We start from the raw sequence: 16,800 nt of genomic DNA on the forward strand, positions 1-16,800 counted from the left end.
TTGTTTTGAGAAAGCTGGGGTTGCAGTAAAGCAGCCGGTGCTGATTCACAGGTTTGGAATTTCAGCCCCAGAATACCAAGGTATCAAGACACTAATTCCTCTCAGGCAGGCAGGATGTCTTGTTATAGACAAGTGAACAAAACCTGCTAGTCTATTTGGGTCGGATCCGCTTTCAATTCAGACGAAAAATGAATAAGAAATGTGTTGTCATTGTCGAAAAGCTTCACGTGACCACGTTGGTATGCGTGGATTAAATCTTCTTGCGTGTGTGTGAGTGTTAATGAGTAAGTGGTGCTCTCAAGCTCAGATCTGATCCAGCTGTGGATGAATCTCCCACAATAATTATTTCTCTTTTTATTTATTACACACTACAACACTGACAACTCAGTGGGCAGGCATGGAGTCAGTGTTTGTATGTACACTTACGGAGTTTTATGTCCTTGCGTGTGTAATAGAAAGTTAGGACTGGGTGGAGATGTGCTGGGGGAGTTTACAAGGCTGGGAGTGTCCTAACTTTAAAGAGAGGATCAGGGCGAAAGCTTAATCGTGTTGACTTTGTCATCTTAAAGCTAAATGACTAAACTGTCAAACATTTTGAGCATAATACATACCACAATCTTCCTCTTAAAAATTAAAAGTTAAGCTCAAAAGCAGTAAAAAAACAAGTTTTGCTTCCAGTCTAATTTGTCTGGTATAACCTGTAGCTTATGTTGGCTAAAGTTAGCTAATGTTAGATCCTTAGTGGTTACTTTTAATATTCGATTATATAGTTGTGTAACCGACATTACTGATTCAGTTTGTTAACTTAATGACTCTTCTCTACTTGTTACCATTGTCCGGTTATTGCCACATAGTCTCCCTATAAATGAGTCTGCTTAGTTTGGTACAACCAGTGGCTTATGTTGGCTAAAGATAGCTAATGTTAGCCTTGGACCGTAGCGCAATATTTGCTTTTTTTGGGGCGGAAATGTCTTGCAGGTAGGCGGTGAAAGCCGCTTTATCGACTTGTGCTAATGTTACAATGCATTTGAATGCTTACCATTATCTCCCTGTTGTCTTGTGGCCACAGATGTTGTAGTTTATCAGAAATTACACAGTGTCAGGATTCATTGTGTCAAAACAGATACATAGAGACGAAACAGTGGAAAGGGGCTCGTCAGGGATGAAACACAAATAGCGAGGGGAGCCTTCAAATTTAGTAAAATGGGATTATTTAATGTGTTTAATATGGCTTGGATCAGCAGATCGTTAGAATTTCTATCTATTTTGTAGTGTATAGCTATTACTTCAGGGCTGTCAGGAGGGCAGCCATACTAGCAGGCATTTAGACATCGAGCAAGACAGGCAGGCAGACATATAGACAGAAGGACAAACAGATACACAGGTAATCAGGCAGGCATACAGACTAGGAGACAGCTGGACAGCCAGGTAGGCAGATGTGTAATTCTTTGTTTTCCCTTTTATATCCTTTTTTGCCCTTCATCTGTCAAACATTCGCCATAGTCAAATCAAGCCTCCTCTTTGACACCAGCTGTGACCGCTGACAACAACCCCTGTTTGCGTTTTACATTTCCACAAGAGAACCTGTGTCTGTTTGTTGTGCTCTCTCTGTCATCAAAGGCTTGGTGGGAAATTATCTTTAATTCCGTCTGTAATCCAGGGAGATTTGTTTGCTACCAGCCCTCATATTAACCCCGTCATCAAATGTAGTGTAAATATACCGTACCCTCTCCTCAGGAAGACTGTAAACCAGCAGCAGTAATCTCTAATTGACAGTGTTTTGAATTACTACCCTCACAAAGACAGACACACAGAGAGGGGTGCGTCGCATTGGCTGATAAGTCTTAACATCTTGATCGAGTTCATGGCATGGCTTCCCTTGATGTACAGGGACACACACATTCACACACAAATTTGCACAATCTCTCTATCAAAGCTGTAACACGGGGAAAGACATTGTGTTGGTCAGTTTTCACAGGGTTGTTTTGACTCATATTAGCAGTCGTCATTGTTGTAACACCATACAGGCTTTTTCCATTGTCCCATGTAGTTGATAATGTCAGAACTGCTTGAAGAACAAGAGCTGCAGAGCCACATTCACAGTATCTCGTCACCGCCAGCTGCTTCATGGAAATCTTATTGGTTACGCCGGACAGAATGTAAACAACTTCATGGGCAGGGCAGATTTTAATAGTAGCCAATTTAATTGTTCCCATTAATTGCTGTTGTTCATTTATTAGAGTCCATGACCAGATACAATAGGTTAGCCCATATAGAGAGGTACTTTTATAACCGCATTATCTGCTAAGTGCCTCAATATTTCATCCAGAGTTCAGATATAATTTTAATGGTTTTGCGTGAAGGAATGTTTATTTGTAGAGTTGGCACGTTACCACATCGCATTTTTATAGAAATTATATTTGGGAAAGATTACATTTCCAAACTTGACATCTGGGGTGGTGAGAAAACCAAACATGAGCACTAAAAGAGGGCTGTTATAAAAGCCTCATATGAGAGGTTCTGGGGGTCTGTGTGCAAAGAGGGAAATCTTTGCCTAAAATAACCTCAGAAATACTAGTTCAGACTGAGCAGACAGAACAAGGCCTTAGCGTTAGGATATCGTTCTCCCTCTTGGCGTTCTTCATAGCTCCCCGGACACACTTGCACAATGAAAATCCAGAGACGGGGTCTGCTCATTAAACCTCTGCAGGAAGGCTATTAGTATTGGAGATCATGAGAATGTCTCTTTGCCTTCTGCTCTGAAATACATGGCGGAGACAGTGACCCAGAAAGACTTAGTCCCGTCGTCTCCTGCTGCTGTCTGTATGCAATTCAAACCAAGCATCAACTCGCCCCACAATGCCAAGAACCCCACTGGACTGAGAATGCCGACCCAAATTATCAGACCATCAGAGCACTGCCCATTTTTCTTTACATGGCCCCTCGTTTTTTTCCTCTATTTCAGATGTCAATGAGTGTGAGATCGGAGCACATAACTGTGACAGACATGCTACCTGCACCAACACAGCTGGCGGCTTCAAATGCAACTGTGCTCCAGGATGGATTGGCGACGGCCTCAAATGCACAGGTAAGGCTGATGGCCTTTAACCCCACAGGTAAATGCTGCCACTCAATGGCTCCATCGATCTCATAAAAGGAATAGACATTTCTTTAACATTTTGGCACTATCCTAGAAAGCTGATGTGAGAATATCTCACTGTTTTTGATTTAGCAACCAAAACAAAAGGTTACAAATACTCTGGCATGACAAAAGCAATTTTTTGGATGAAGTAGTTTCCACGTGCATACATGTTATGGGACTTTGTTGTGTTTCAGACCTAGACGAGTGCTCCAATGGGACACACATGTGCAGCAACAACGCTGACTGTCTCAACACCATGGGCTCATATCGCTGTGCGTGCAAGGATGGATTCTCTGGAGATGGATTCTACTGCTCAGGTCACACTTCTAAAACCACATGTATTGCTTTTTTAAAAGATACACTAATGCATTGTGTGTATACGGACTGTGAATGTGTGTTTGATCACCCCTACAGACAGCGATGAGTGCGCAGAGAACGGCAACCTGTGTGAGAGTGGCCACTGTCTGAACATGCCAGGAGGCTTCCGCTGTGAATGTGACATGGGCTTCATCCCATCTCCTGAAGGAAAGGCCTGCGAGGGTAAAACAATACAACACTGCTATTCCTGACTATGTTGGTTCCAGACCTTTGAATTGGTGCCCACATCCTAAATTAGGTTGAGTGATTCAAACAGGCCTGGTGTTCGGCTACTCTAATGAATGGTTGTTTGTTTCCCTGTTTGGAGAAACAAATGATCCAAACAGATGTTGCCTTCAAATGGCACTCATGAGATCGAGATAGGAAGCACACAATGAGCTCAGCGGCCAAGTGGTTTTAGTTATGAGAACAAAGAGACTGACAACTTTAGAGAAATTTGGTTGTTGGTTTGGTGGTCGGTCAAATATTTTTAGTTTTTTTTAGTTTGAGGGTTAAAATAGCAGACATCGGCTGATGACAACCTTGCTGTCCAAACGTTTCTTGTTAGATAATGTTATTTTAGCTAATGTGTTCACTGTCAATGTAATTCTGCTTTTGTCCCAAACATAGACTATGTGTAAATATTTGTATTAATCTTTTTTCATAGTCTATTTTTCCTGTTTTTAACCTATTTTCACTCATGTTACTCTGTGTTTGGTTGAGCAGCATGAGGAAATAGCTTAAAGGTGAGAACACTAGTTAGCTAACATTACCATGCAATCGTTTAGCCTTCTTAACACTCAGACACGAGGTTGAGTGGGCACTGACTTTAGTTTTGTCTTGAGTTAATTAAACATTCCCTTCATTGGCTCATGTCCATGTTATACAGTTTAGAGTGATAAAGGTCTGTGATTTTTCCTGATACAGATAAACAATGGACTGGGTGAAAGGAACTCTTTTTTGCACCATAGAAATTCACGCCCAAAGATTTTTGCTCCCCTAAAGTGCAAATTGTCATTGTATTTAAGGCAAGTTTATTTCTATTTAACATTTATTGTGCAAAAAGTCTGTCTATACGCTGTACAGACTTACAAAGGCTACAGAATACAGTGGTAACAAAAGGCCATGTGGTCTGAATCTAATTTCTGACATCCTGCTGGCTGAACTGATGTTTACATTGGTCTAGAAACTGTCTTTTATTCTTTTCAAGTTCTTTTTTGAGATATTGCTGAACCTTTAAGACACATCTCTGGATTAAAGACATTGGTGATATGCTTACCTGCAATTCAGGTTTGCCTTATTTCAATATCCCACAGACAGTAGATCTGTCTAGCTAAATTACTGTAGCGTCCACACAATGAGCACATTTATGACTGGTAGAAGACGAGTGTGACTCATGCTTCCAGTGATAAGACATTGCTGGATTCAATCGAATGAGCAGCAGACTGACCTCATTGTGCTGATGTGTCTAACATCCTGAAATAACCTGTCCAGTCCTGCCTGTCTCAGCTCAGGCAGCACTGGACAGTAATGATTTGTGCAGAGTCTGATGATGTGGAAGAGCACAATTTCATAACCTTGGCTGCTGCTCTGATAGTGTATGTGTGTGTCTGTCTGGGCATTTTTTTTTGCCCCAGAACTGTCATTCTTTCGCAAAGGTGAGCGGCCTTCACTTCCTATTGCTGGCTGCCAATTTTCCACAATGATCCCATGATCCACTAATCCCTCACAGCTGGGCCTCTCTCTCCTTCTTTATCACACTCTCTCTCTCTCTCTCTCTCTCTCTCTCTCTCTCTCTCTCTCTCTCTAACGTTCTCTATTTTACAGACATAGACGAATGTACCTTTGATGACATCTGTGTCAATGGACGTTGCCAGAACATCCCAGGACTTTTTAGATGTGAATGTAACATTGGTTATGAACTGGACAGGAGTGGAGGCAACTGCACAGGTAAGACTAGTCGACACACCAGTCAAGCTGCCAGCCCCAATGATGCTCTGTTTATGCCCCAATGGGCTGAGGAGATTTTTTTTTAAATGTAAAAGAAATGGAGCAACAGCAGTGAACAGCTCTCATATCCCCTCTGAGATTTAGAGGGGAAGTCACTGCTTCTCTCTTGGCTGTTGTGAACATATTTCTGTGGAGATAAAGAACATTCATAGACTGTTGCTTTGTCTTTTTCTCTCAGACATCAATGAGTGTGCAGACCCGACCATCTGTATTAATGGAATATGTGTCAACATCCCTGGAAGCTATCACTGTAACTGCCCTGCAGACTTTGAACTCAACCCCACTCGGGTGGGCTGTGTAGGTGAGACTCAACAAGTTCTCACTACACATTGTTGGTTTTTGAGCTTAGCTAATCATTTAACTAATTCTGAGGCAAAGGCAAGACACACCTGTATACCTGAACACCTGTGTGTGTGTGTGTGTGTGTTTACAGACACTCGCTCTGGAAGCTGCTACCTAGATGTTCGTTCTCGAGGAGATGCATCAGAGAGCTTGGAATGCTCCAATGAGATTGGAGTTGGTGTTTCCAAAGCATCCTGCTGCTGCTCCCTGGGCCTGGGCTGGGGAAATCCCTGTGAATCATGCCCCTTCGTCAACTCAAGTGAGTCAACCCATCCTTATTTAGATTTTGCCAGCATAGTGTGTGTTTATTTTTATGTTTCAGTTCGATAGCAAGGTTTGCGAGCTCTTGCCAGAGATGTACGGAAGCGACATATCTCACCTCCCAGCAGCAAGTTCTATCGCTTGAGACATTAGAATTTAATGATTTATTACTTACTTCAATTAAAACCTCCTCAAGTTATCGAAGTGAGTTGTTTATTTAGAAACAAACAAGTGCAGCGTTACTGAATGAACCTGAATCAACAACAACATGCATCTTTTTTTAACATGAGAGATGCAGCAACATTTTTGAAGTTATTTCCACCAATCCAAGTCAACCACAGAACTCCTGATACATGGGCATATAATTAAAATGAACAATTATGCCATTATTTTCACAATAGAGTCAGTTGCAGATGATAAGAATGGATAATAAGAAAGGAGAGCCAATACAAATGTCAAGAAACAAAGTCGCTGCTACGTTGTCAGGTATTTTCCTGCCCTGAGACCAAAGTTGTCGTTTTTTCAGTTTATGTAGCTGAGTTGTCTTAAAGTTTCAGTCTCTGTCTTGTCATCAAGACAGAGTAGACTCAAGAGTTGAGTAGACTTTGGATTACTGAATGGGCGGGGAAGTGGCTAAAAAATGGATTTTGAATGTCACTATCTGGCAAAGTAATTTCATTGTCACTGGCTTTGATCAACAGCCTGTCATATCCTTTTATTAGTTGTTTTGTTCCATGGTGTTTGCTGTAAATGTTGTTGCTGGTAAAGATGAGACAGCTTTGTGCAACTTACTTGAAATTGCCAACAGATGGTTCAAAACATTGCAGGGAATGACTCATCCTTTTCAGCTCGAGGAAATACTTGCTTCTATGACTAGAACAAAAACTGTGAATAACTCCTGAGATCTGAGCTGGCTGATAGTTAACGTCAAATCCTGCATTAAAACAATCTTCATTGTGGCTTTTGCGCTGTGTCGTTGTTGCTTGTTCATGTGTTTGTTACTGTACTGTGTTACAGCCGAGTATAAGACGCTGTGTCCTGGAGGAGAAGGCTTCAGACCAAACCCCATCACTGTCATCTTGGAAGGTCAGGCAGCAACATGCTACCATGTCTTTGTGTCAGTTTGCTCCTGTGCACATTTAGAGACACAAATAGCACACACACACACACACACACAATGCCCACTGAGTGTTTCCTCTCTCTCTCTGGCAGACATCAATGAGTGCCAGGAGCTGCCAGGCTTGTGCCAGGGAGGACAGTGCATCAACACCTTTGGCAGCTTCCAGTGTGAATGTCCGAGAGGCTACGCCCTCAACCCAGATACCAGAGTCTGTGAAGGTATTAAACACACACTCACACACACGTATTTATATTCTTATGCAGCCCCACTGACACATGAACACACAGGCGACCTATTCCACTCTAGCTCTTGCCCTGGGACGTTTCAGTGGGATGGAAATTGAGTTCATCCGCAAAGGCCTTCGTTCAGCGAGGACACATGGAAAGAGGGGAGAAAGCATTGAGAGCAAAGAGACAAAGAAGTATTGGCCCCTTTTTGTCCCGTAGACGACACTGCAGCTCATTCTAGCTCAACGTGTCTCTGCTCGAGTTCCCCGTCTGTTGCTAACCCTGCAAAGCTCAACTAGGATGATGAGACAGCTGAGCGCCTAACTGTGTCCAGAGGAGCGAGGCTCTGATGTGGTCAGCCCTCTCCTTGGGGAAGTACACTGAGTACCCTGTAGACGGGCCAGAGATGACAGAGGGAGGGAGCGACGAAGGAATGAAAGATGGGAAGGGGGGGGGGCGAAGATAAATGAGAAGGGTGTTTAGAAAAGAGAAACAGGAACAAAGAGAGGAGTGGAGGGGGCTAAGGGTTAGACAATGACATGTGGCTGGCGGCATTTTAATTAGCGTGTGTTTGTTGGCCAGGAGAACAAAAGCGTGTGCTTGCTCTGTAAAGTCCAGGACTGCACATCCACTATGTCTCTAGCCAATCAACAGTTCAGCTGTTAGCTGGGCTGTAAGGAACAAGCAGTAATGTTGATAGAGAAGTATAGAAACAAGGAAAGCTATTAGGAAAATTATTATTGATATGAGTAGAAGATGTTAAAAGCAAATCCCAGCATGTGTCTCGCTGTAGTTGTGTGTGTGTGGGGGGGTTGTTAAACACAATGTATATGATTGAAATATCTAGCAGAGAGGTAGATTTCTAGAAGAAATTTGTATCGTGTGTTATCTTTATCGCACTCATTCCACCTTGCTTTTAATTCCACATTTTAAATAAATACGTTTTTTTCACCTCAACTACAACAATAAAAACATTGACTAATTGCCGTCTGTCCTTCTTTCTGTGTGCAGATGTCAATGAGTGTGAACGACCGGGTATCTGCGGCCCAGGCCAGTGCTACAACACCATTGGAAACTACACCTGTATCTGCCCTGTGGACTACATGCAGGTCAACGGCGGGAACAACTGCATGGGTAGGTCTGCACGCCGCCCTCTCATGAAGTTATCAATCAGCAAGATATAGTAACATTCAGCAACATTTCTCTTATGAACACACACAGATATGAGAAAGAGCTACTGCTACAGGAACTTTTACTCTGATAACGGGACATGTGACGGAGAGCTGACCTTCAACATGTCCAAAAAGATGTGCTGCTGCTCCTACAACATTGGCCGTGCATGGAATAAACCCTGTGAACAGTGTCCTGTGCCCAGCACCGGTGAGGTCTCATACACACACACACGTGTAGAAGGTATAAGTAACTAAAAAGGAGCTTTTATAAACTCATGTCTTATGTCCTCACAGACGGGTTTGCGATCCTGTGCGGCAGTGAGAGACCAGGATATTTCATCGACATCACTACTGGACGGGTCATTGGTAAGATTTCAGAATTCAAAGGGTTTTATGATGAAAATAAATGTTAGTTCTGTTCTAATGTTTTCCCCTCGTCTATTTCCTATGTGCTAGATATTGATGAGTGCAGGGAAATCCCAGGAGTGTGTGAGAATGGAGTGTGCATCAACATGGTTGGCAGCTTCAGGTGTGAGTGCCCCATTGGCTTCGTCTACAACGACAAGCTGTTGATTTGCGAAGGTACAGTAAAGCCTGCACTCAATTTAAGTCCTACCAAAAATGATGCCAAAATGTAAAATACTGACAATTCTTCCTCGGTTTTTAAACTAAGTCAGTCTTTTTATATTTATACCCTCTTTATAAAAGTGTCACCCGTAGATGACTGCCTTTGAACTCGTCTGTCCCTGTTGTTAGATATTGACGAGTGTCAGAATGGACCGGTGTGCCAGCAGAATGCAGCCTGTCTGAACCAGCCAGGAAGCTACCGCTGCGATTGTAAACCTGGATATCGCTTCACCCCCACCGGACAGTGTCTCGGTAAGGCTGCGGTGGTGATCAGGTATTGTCCTTTAAAGAGGTGAAATGGGTCAGCAGCACTCAGATTATACAGTGCATTACTGGTGTGATGCTGGGTTGCCTCAGGACCTCAGTGGAGATCATACAGAATTGGTGGAAACACAGAGCAGGATTAGAGAAAAGATTAGAGGAAGCAGCCAAAAACACTGCTGTCTTCCTTGAGGATGATGCCTTGCATCCTCCTGTGGCCTGATGCTGTCTTGCCTCCTCAAGCTCTTGTGTCAAACTCAGTCATATGAAACTCTTTGACCTGCACATTCTAGCCAGTTGTAGGCCACAGATAAAGCACCAGAGGCAGCACAATGACAGGCTGAATAGGAATTCTACATCGTGGGCTTGTTATTAAAGGAGAGAGGATGTGGAGCATGTGTTGAGCTGTTGAACATATGCTGTTGTATATCTGAAACATGTCACTGTCAGTCCTCACCGATAAGCAAATGTTAAATCAACATCCTGTTTTGCTTCCTGCTTTTCATGCAAGTCCTAAAAACAAAACACGGTCAGACTCCAGTGAGAGAGAAGCTGAAGTGTGAATTATATACAGTATAGGGATTTTAAGAAACAATAAGCATTGCTGCAAGGCATTATGTGGAATAGAGTATTTAAAAATAGACATATTTTGACTTAAATGTTACTCCTGTATGAGTTCTTGGCTGGTTTCACACTGATGTCTGAGTAAAGGAGAGAGCAGCATATCGTCTATTGTCCAGCTGGATTCAAATGACATGTCTCAATCACGAGCCTTGCCAGACAACAGCAGATTTATTGACTGGCAATGCAATGCTATCAGACTGTATGCTCACATTTACAGGACACATTTACTTTTTTCTAGACAGAACTGAAGAAAAAAAGGTGTAATTTTGATTTGAAAACAAAATACATTTTGACGTATATGATAAATGAAGTAATAGAACAGTACACTGAAGGACAAAGATAACAATATAGAAAGGGGATCTTCATTTAATGGTGTCTAATTACCCCATAATATACCAGTGGAATAAATCCAAACAGTAAATTAGTCAAATAACTAAATCAGTTATAATTGAACAAGTTGGTTGTTTTCCTCCTCTTTCAGACCGTAATGAATGCATTGAGAGTCCTGGTATATGCAACCCAGGTCAGTGCATTGACTCGCTGGGGAGCTACCGCTGCATCTGCCCCAATGGCTTCAAAACAACGCGGGACAAGTCGATGTGTGTCGGTAAGCTGCGTTGGTTCCTGCCAGTTTCTCGCTTGTGTCTGACAAGGATGTGAGTGCTGTCTGAGGTGAAACTGTGTGTGACGACGCTCTCTGTTTTTTAGACGTGGACGAGTGTGAGAGGCAACCCTGTGGCAACGGGACCTGTAAGAACACAGTGGGCTCCTACAACTGTCTCTGCTACCACGGCTTTCAGAACTCACACAACGGTGACTGCATAGGTATGTGCGTCTGCGGATATGAGCTTGCAAAAGAGAAAAAGCAACAGATTTCATGGTGTTAATGTGTTGTGTTTGTGCGTTGATCAGATGTCGATGAGTGTTCGACCCAGAGGGGCATGTGTCGAAATGGCCAGTGTGTGAACACCGTGGGCACCTTCCTGTGTGTGTGCCACGATGGCTATGAGCTCACTTTGGACGGCAGACAGTGTGGAGGTAATGAACCGCCATTTTTCATTTTGAACATTTATCTGAATGTAAAAGGTATGTTTTTACAATGTATTCCTTATGAATTCCTTTTTTCCTCAGATATTAATGAATGTGCAGTGAATCCAGGCACATGTGGCGCAGGAACTTGTCTGAATCTGGATGGCTCTTACAGGTGTATCTGCCCACCTGGCTACTACCTCCATGAGGAAACCTGTGAAGGTACAGCGGCCTTAAGTTCATTCTGCGTCACGGTCAATAAATATATAAGCCAAATATGGAAAATAACAGGAATTTATGAAGTAATAAAATATCTGCATGTGTGGGGGTAAATCTCACCTCAAGCAATTCATACAGCACCTGCTTACATGCAACACGCTCACTCACACAGACATACACAAATCACAGCTCTGCTGAGGTGTACAAGAATAAACGGCTTCTTCGCCGCCTCCTTCTCTTCAATCGCCTCGCTGCTACAAAACACCCCTTTTCTCCCTTTCACACGTGGGAGTGGGCCCAAGCCAGAACACTTGGATTGTTTATACAGTGGGGCTGATGAAGAGATATTCGGCAGACTTCAACACATTCCTGCTCTGTGCTCTGTTCCTGGAAGCAGGGAGGAACAGCACTGCATTCTCAGCATCAGTAACAGCAGCAGCTGCTCATTGAGATGAGCGAAAATGTGACGTGGAGGCTAAAATACACCTTTATCCAACTATCCATTGTTGAGATTACATGTATTAAGTCATCCTTGCGGCTATGGCAATATTTTAAAAAAAAACGTAGATGTCAGTGAAGCACTGCATGGGTGAAACTTCTGATGGTGAAAATTAGAAATGGATTTAAAATTGTGAATTTGATGAGGTGGTTGATGCCGTTCCTCTTTTTGTGTGTCAGATATTGACGAGTGCTCCCAGGCACCGGAGATCTGTACATTTGGAACCTGCTCCAACAATGAAGGAAGCTTCACCTGCTTGTGCCCCGAAGGCTTCCAGGTCTCTGCCTCCGGACGCAGATGTTTAGGTAATTGTGTGTGTGTGTGTGTGTGTGTGTGTGTCTGTGAGGAAGAGGAGAGACAAGGCTATGAAACTATCTTATGCATCAAGTTTAAAGTGCAAAGTGTAAATACTAGTTCATCTGTATAGTCTGTCTCTGAGTGCTAGTGGAGACAAAGCAGCAGTCAGTGGTGTTCGACTTTTCCTGCTCTTTCATGATAGCACACAGTGTTCCAGCTGGTTCTGCTGCTGCGGCCTCCTCAACAAGGCCAAGGGTGGCTCTGAACAGATCACTTTTCCATTTCCTCACCAGTGTGTGTGTGTGTGTGTGTGTGTGTGTGTGTTTATGTACATACGTGTGTTTTTGGGTTGGGTGGGGGCGCGCTGAGTCCTCTGTTAGGGAGTTCCCCCTCCAAACACTGAAGTGATGACATCATCAGTTCAGTGAGGCAGTTTACAGTTTGTATTTCACTTTTCTCTCCAGTGTCATGAGTGCTCGACTGAGGGTTGGGGGATGAACGGGAGGAGAAGGGTGGAGAGTGAGCAACATGAGCAGTAAAAGTCATCGAGGACAAAGCCTGTCCCACTAAGAAAAACCCTTGTTTTTATTTAAAATGATGATTGACATGAAGACAACCATGATGACAACAGTGATGGAAATCATTTGTGGGTCTTTGTTTGCACTCATTTATATTTAATATTAAAACATAGATGGGGGAATGTTACTCAGTTACAGACTTGTGATTTTTTGGTTAAATTGAGTTCATTGCTAATTATTGCATTGACTCATAAAGTTGCAATGAACGGTGAGAATATCAATAGTCATTAACACAACATCGCTTGTTGTGTATAGGTGCAGTTCAGCTGAACCTGTGTTCGTTTATGTCTTCAATTCTCATCTTTACTTGCGCCTTTTTCTTTTCACACATTTTGTAGTAGCATTTAGGAGAGAGCCTGGGAGCAAGAGTTTCATTTCCAACTGCTCCCCTGTAATTGTTTTGCAATTGACAAATAAAGACTCAAAACCCTCAGGACTAGCTTTGCACGCAGCTGTGTTTTAAACCACTGCAAGTTCCACTTTAGCTGTACCCGTTCTTAACCACATGTTAAGCTATTTAGATGCTAAGTGACAAAACAACAGCCGCAGAAAATACAGTCCTATTTTTTTCTTCGTCCTTATTTATTTAATTTTTTAGGCATTTATTGCCTTTATAGGAGCAGCTGGAGAATGACAGCAAAGGGGGAGAGACAGGGGATGACCAAGGACCGCAAAGGCCACTGCAAAGGACTCCAGTCTACAGTCTCAGTCTTTATTGATAGTCTATACACATAGGGAGAGACACAGGGGGGTTACGTGCAACATCGGTCCCTGGCTGGAATCATACTTGCGATAACAGTATATGGTATGTGTCTTAACCACTAGGCCACAAGTCCCCAATTAATAATATGTTTTAAATTAAAATGCCGTAGTGGTTATGCTAATTTACATAATCATGACCATTAAATCTGTCACCACCCACACCACCATCAGATTTCCATCATCACTGCCAAACCAGAACTGTTGATTTATTTAAAAAAATATATATATGTAATTAATTGTTTTGTTATTTTTTTCCGTATTAAATTCAACTCTGATTCGAAAAATGACATGGCCTTGACATTTTAATCAGACCACAATATTTAAACATTTGTACCATATTTCAGTGTACAAACTACCAGATACGAATGACATATCCACATGCAGATGCACTTGTGCATGCGCTCACACACACTTGAACAACAGCTGTGCACAGGGCACCATAAATCTCTTTTGCGGAAAGGCTGACAAATCAGTTTGATGGAGGAAAGTAACATGACTCTCTTTGACATTCTCCTCAAAGCACCAGGTGTTCATGTATGTGATCCTTGCCTCTGAGCCAGGTGTGTGTGTGTGTGTGTGTGTGTGTGTGTGTGTGTGTGTGTGTGTGATCTATGGTGGTCAGAAAGCTTATTTGTGTTGAGTTCAGTGAAGGCCAATGCTAGCAGGAGAGCGCGACCATATGCTTCTCATTACAAGTAAATGCCTGCCTCGTCCAGGAGGAACAAGAGCCCTCAGAAGCAGGGAGAAAGACTGGCAAACACAGATAATTCAGGATAATTAGCCAACCTCTGTCCTCACTGCAAATACATCATCAAAAAATGTAAAATGGTGGTTTAAAAGAAAAATACATGAAAAGAAAAGTTGTAGTTTTGGTCAATTTACAGTACCCACAGGTGAGCATAACACTGAACTCACGACTCGCTTCTCCTTCAGTCTCTAATTTGTCACTACTTTTCTCACATGTGTGTGTTAACCCTCAGATATCCGTGTGAACTACTGCTATACCAAGTTTGAAAATGGCCGCTGCCTGGCTCCAAAGCCTCAGAACACTTCTAAGGAAGCGTGCTGCTGCACCGGGATGCCAGGTCAAGGCTGGGGAGATCCCTGTGAAATCTGCCCCACCAAGGGAGAGGGTACGTACACCTCCTATCACATACGCCGTGGTTACACTTTTCTGTTCAATGCGACTTTCGTCATCGGATGCGCCAGATCGTAACTCAGCTGCGTCCACATGTAACACTTCAGTAGGACCTGTCTAATCGGATGGTGATCGGATATATTTTATGGTCAAAGGAACAACAATGAAATTATGTGTATTACTGAATGTTATTCATGACTTATTACATCTCATGGTTCCAGAGGGTTATCCTCTTCTCTGTCCCAATGAGGGATATCAACGGGGAACAGACGACCTCCCAAAAGGTATGTGTGTCATTAACACCGAACCTTTACTGTCCTACACCTCTGTTAAAGTTGTGGCATGTAATTCATTTGGTGTTGATGTTTTTCAATTGTAGATATTGATGAATGCCTCAATGACCCTTGCATCAATGGCCAGTGCATCAACATAGATGGCTCTTTCCGCTGTGAATGTCCCATGGGATACCATCTGGACATTACTAGAGTCAAGTGTGAAGGTCAGTTTTCTCACTGTTTCTCTCAATGTCTTCTTATCCTCATCTTCCTCCTCTCTCTGTCATACTCTCATTGATTTATTTACCTTTATCACTTATTTACCTTTTGTTCTGTAACACTAACATGCTTTTTGTAACTTTCTTGAACACAGACACTGACGAGTGTGCCGTTGGCAATCCCTGCGGCAACGGCACATGCACGAACGTCATTGGTGGCTTTGAGTGTACATGTGATGACGGCTTTGAGCCTGGGCCAATGATGACCTGTGAAGGTCTGTGAAGTTATGTCTGCACTCTCACTTCCATCCTGTCTTTGTAGTGCTGTTCTGCAACTGTAACTTGTTGCCTTCTGCTTCTTGTCCAGACATCAATGAGTGTGCCCAGAATCCTTTACTATGTGCCTTCCGCTGCATTAACGTGGTGGGCTCGTACGAGTGCAAGTGTCCCACAGGCTACGTGCTGCGCGAGGACAAGAGGATGTGTAAAGGTACTACAGCGAAATGACTCACTCATACACCCTGCTTTGTTAGTCATGGTCCATTTACTGGAAAGTGTTGATAGAAAATAAACTAAGTACGTCATGGAGACATGGTGGCCCCGTCCATAAAGTTATGTAACACACTATCTCTGCGAGATCCTCAAGAGTTCTCTGTCTCGGACGAACTTAAAAGGGAGTCACTGTTTACACCTCCGCTCTCTCAGATAGCTCGGGCACCATAGCAACGGTTGTATTTGGAGGGAAGCGCTGAGACAGGAGGAACTTGTCAGTGTCTATAGCGTCACTGTTTACATTAGAGCTCCAAACAGACCACCAACCCTCCCACTACACGCCTGTTAGCGCTACACAGCTCAGTGTTTCATTGGGTGGTTACATTAAACTCTTGAGTGCTGCAGTTTCCATGAGTGTCTGTGTTACACCACTGGTGTGCTGCACATGCATGCATACACAGATATCTGTCTATTCTTACTTTTGCATCCTCTTACTCTGAGAACATTGTTTGTTTTCCAGACCAGAATGAGTGTGAGGATGGTATAGATGACTGCGCCAGCAGAGGCATGACCTGCAAAAACCTGATTGGTACATACATGTGCATCTGTTCCCCTGGTTACACACGGCAGCCCGGCGGAGAAGGTTGCATGGGTAAGATTATCATAGTGTCCCACTGTAGGAAGTAATGAACCGTCATTCTTGTTTATGGCCTCCAATCTTGGCTTCACTTCGAATGATACAATTCTGTTTTGCCTCAATCTGTTTTGATATGCACGTCTGTGCAACAGTATACAAAGATGTGAAGAAGTTGTGTATTCTGGATTTGAAAGTTGTTAACCCCCCCATTTCCTGTCCTGGTAATTAGTGGACTTGTCACTCTCATGCAGTGGACTTGAGCCATTGGTGACTTTGCAAACTCACAAGAAAAAAATTCTGGATGACAAACTTAATCCTTTCCATTTGTGCCATTAAAAATCAAATGTTAAGCTCTGAATATTTGTTCAAAATACTAGCAATGTCCAGCTTTAGTCAAAATATCAGGGTTCACTCTTGATATTTTGGAAATATTTACTTCTTATTAAAATCCTCCCTCTGTAAATAATGTGTTAGTCAAACCAGAAGAAACCATCATGAGTAAAAGGATTAATT

General features: G+C 42.9%; 1 protein-coding gene across 2 annotated transcripts in view; it reads left to right on the forward strand.

Annotated features, from left to right (window-relative positions):
• Positions 1-16,800, forward strand: part of fbn1 (fibrillin 1) — a 58,553-nt gene that overhangs the window by 32,084 nt on the left and 9,669 nt on the right. For both annotated transcript variants that reach the window (XM_031848253.1, XM_031848252.1), the window contains 24 exons: positions 2,966-3,088; positions 3,337-3,459; positions 3,557-3,682; positions 5,327-5,449; positions 5,688-5,810; positions 5,943-6,110; positions 7,130-7,198; positions 7,325-7,450; positions 8,471-8,593; positions 8,681-8,839; positions 8,926-8,997; positions 9,088-9,213; positions 9,388-9,510; positions 10,625-10,750; positions 10,852-10,968; positions 11,056-11,181; positions 11,275-11,394; positions 12,070-12,195; positions 14,508-14,660; positions 14,887-14,949; positions 15,045-15,164; positions 15,314-15,433; positions 15,526-15,648; positions 16,171-16,302. In XM_031848253.1, coding sequence (XP_031704113.1) covers positions 2,966-3,088; positions 3,337-3,459; positions 3,557-3,682; positions 5,327-5,449; positions 5,688-5,810; positions 5,943-6,110; positions 7,130-7,198; positions 7,325-7,450; positions 8,471-8,593; positions 8,681-8,839; positions 8,926-8,997; positions 9,088-9,213; positions 9,388-9,510; positions 10,625-10,750; positions 10,852-10,968; positions 11,056-11,181; positions 11,275-11,394; positions 12,070-12,195; positions 14,508-14,660; positions 14,887-14,949; positions 15,045-15,164; positions 15,314-15,433; positions 15,526-15,648; positions 16,171-16,302 — 2,910 coding nt within the window. The remainder of the gene's footprint in view (positions 1-2,965; positions 3,089-3,336; positions 3,460-3,556; positions 3,683-5,326; positions 5,450-5,687; positions 5,811-5,942; positions 6,111-7,129; positions 7,199-7,324; positions 7,451-8,470; positions 8,594-8,680; positions 8,840-8,925; positions 8,998-9,087; positions 9,214-9,387; positions 9,511-10,624; positions 10,751-10,851; positions 10,969-11,055; positions 11,182-11,274; positions 11,395-12,069; positions 12,196-14,507; positions 14,661-14,886; positions 14,950-15,044; positions 15,165-15,313; positions 15,434-15,525; positions 15,649-16,170; positions 16,303-16,800) is intronic.

This window comes from Anarrhichthys ocellatus, unplaced genomic scaffold (genome assembly GCF_004355925.1).
Source record: "Anarrhichthys ocellatus isolate YVR2014 unplaced genomic scaffold, GSC_Weel_1.0 scaffold8, whole genome shotgun sequence".
NCBI classification, from domain to species: domain Eukaryota; kingdom Metazoa; phylum Chordata; class Actinopteri; order Perciformes; family Anarhichadidae; genus Anarrhichthys; species Anarrhichthys ocellatus.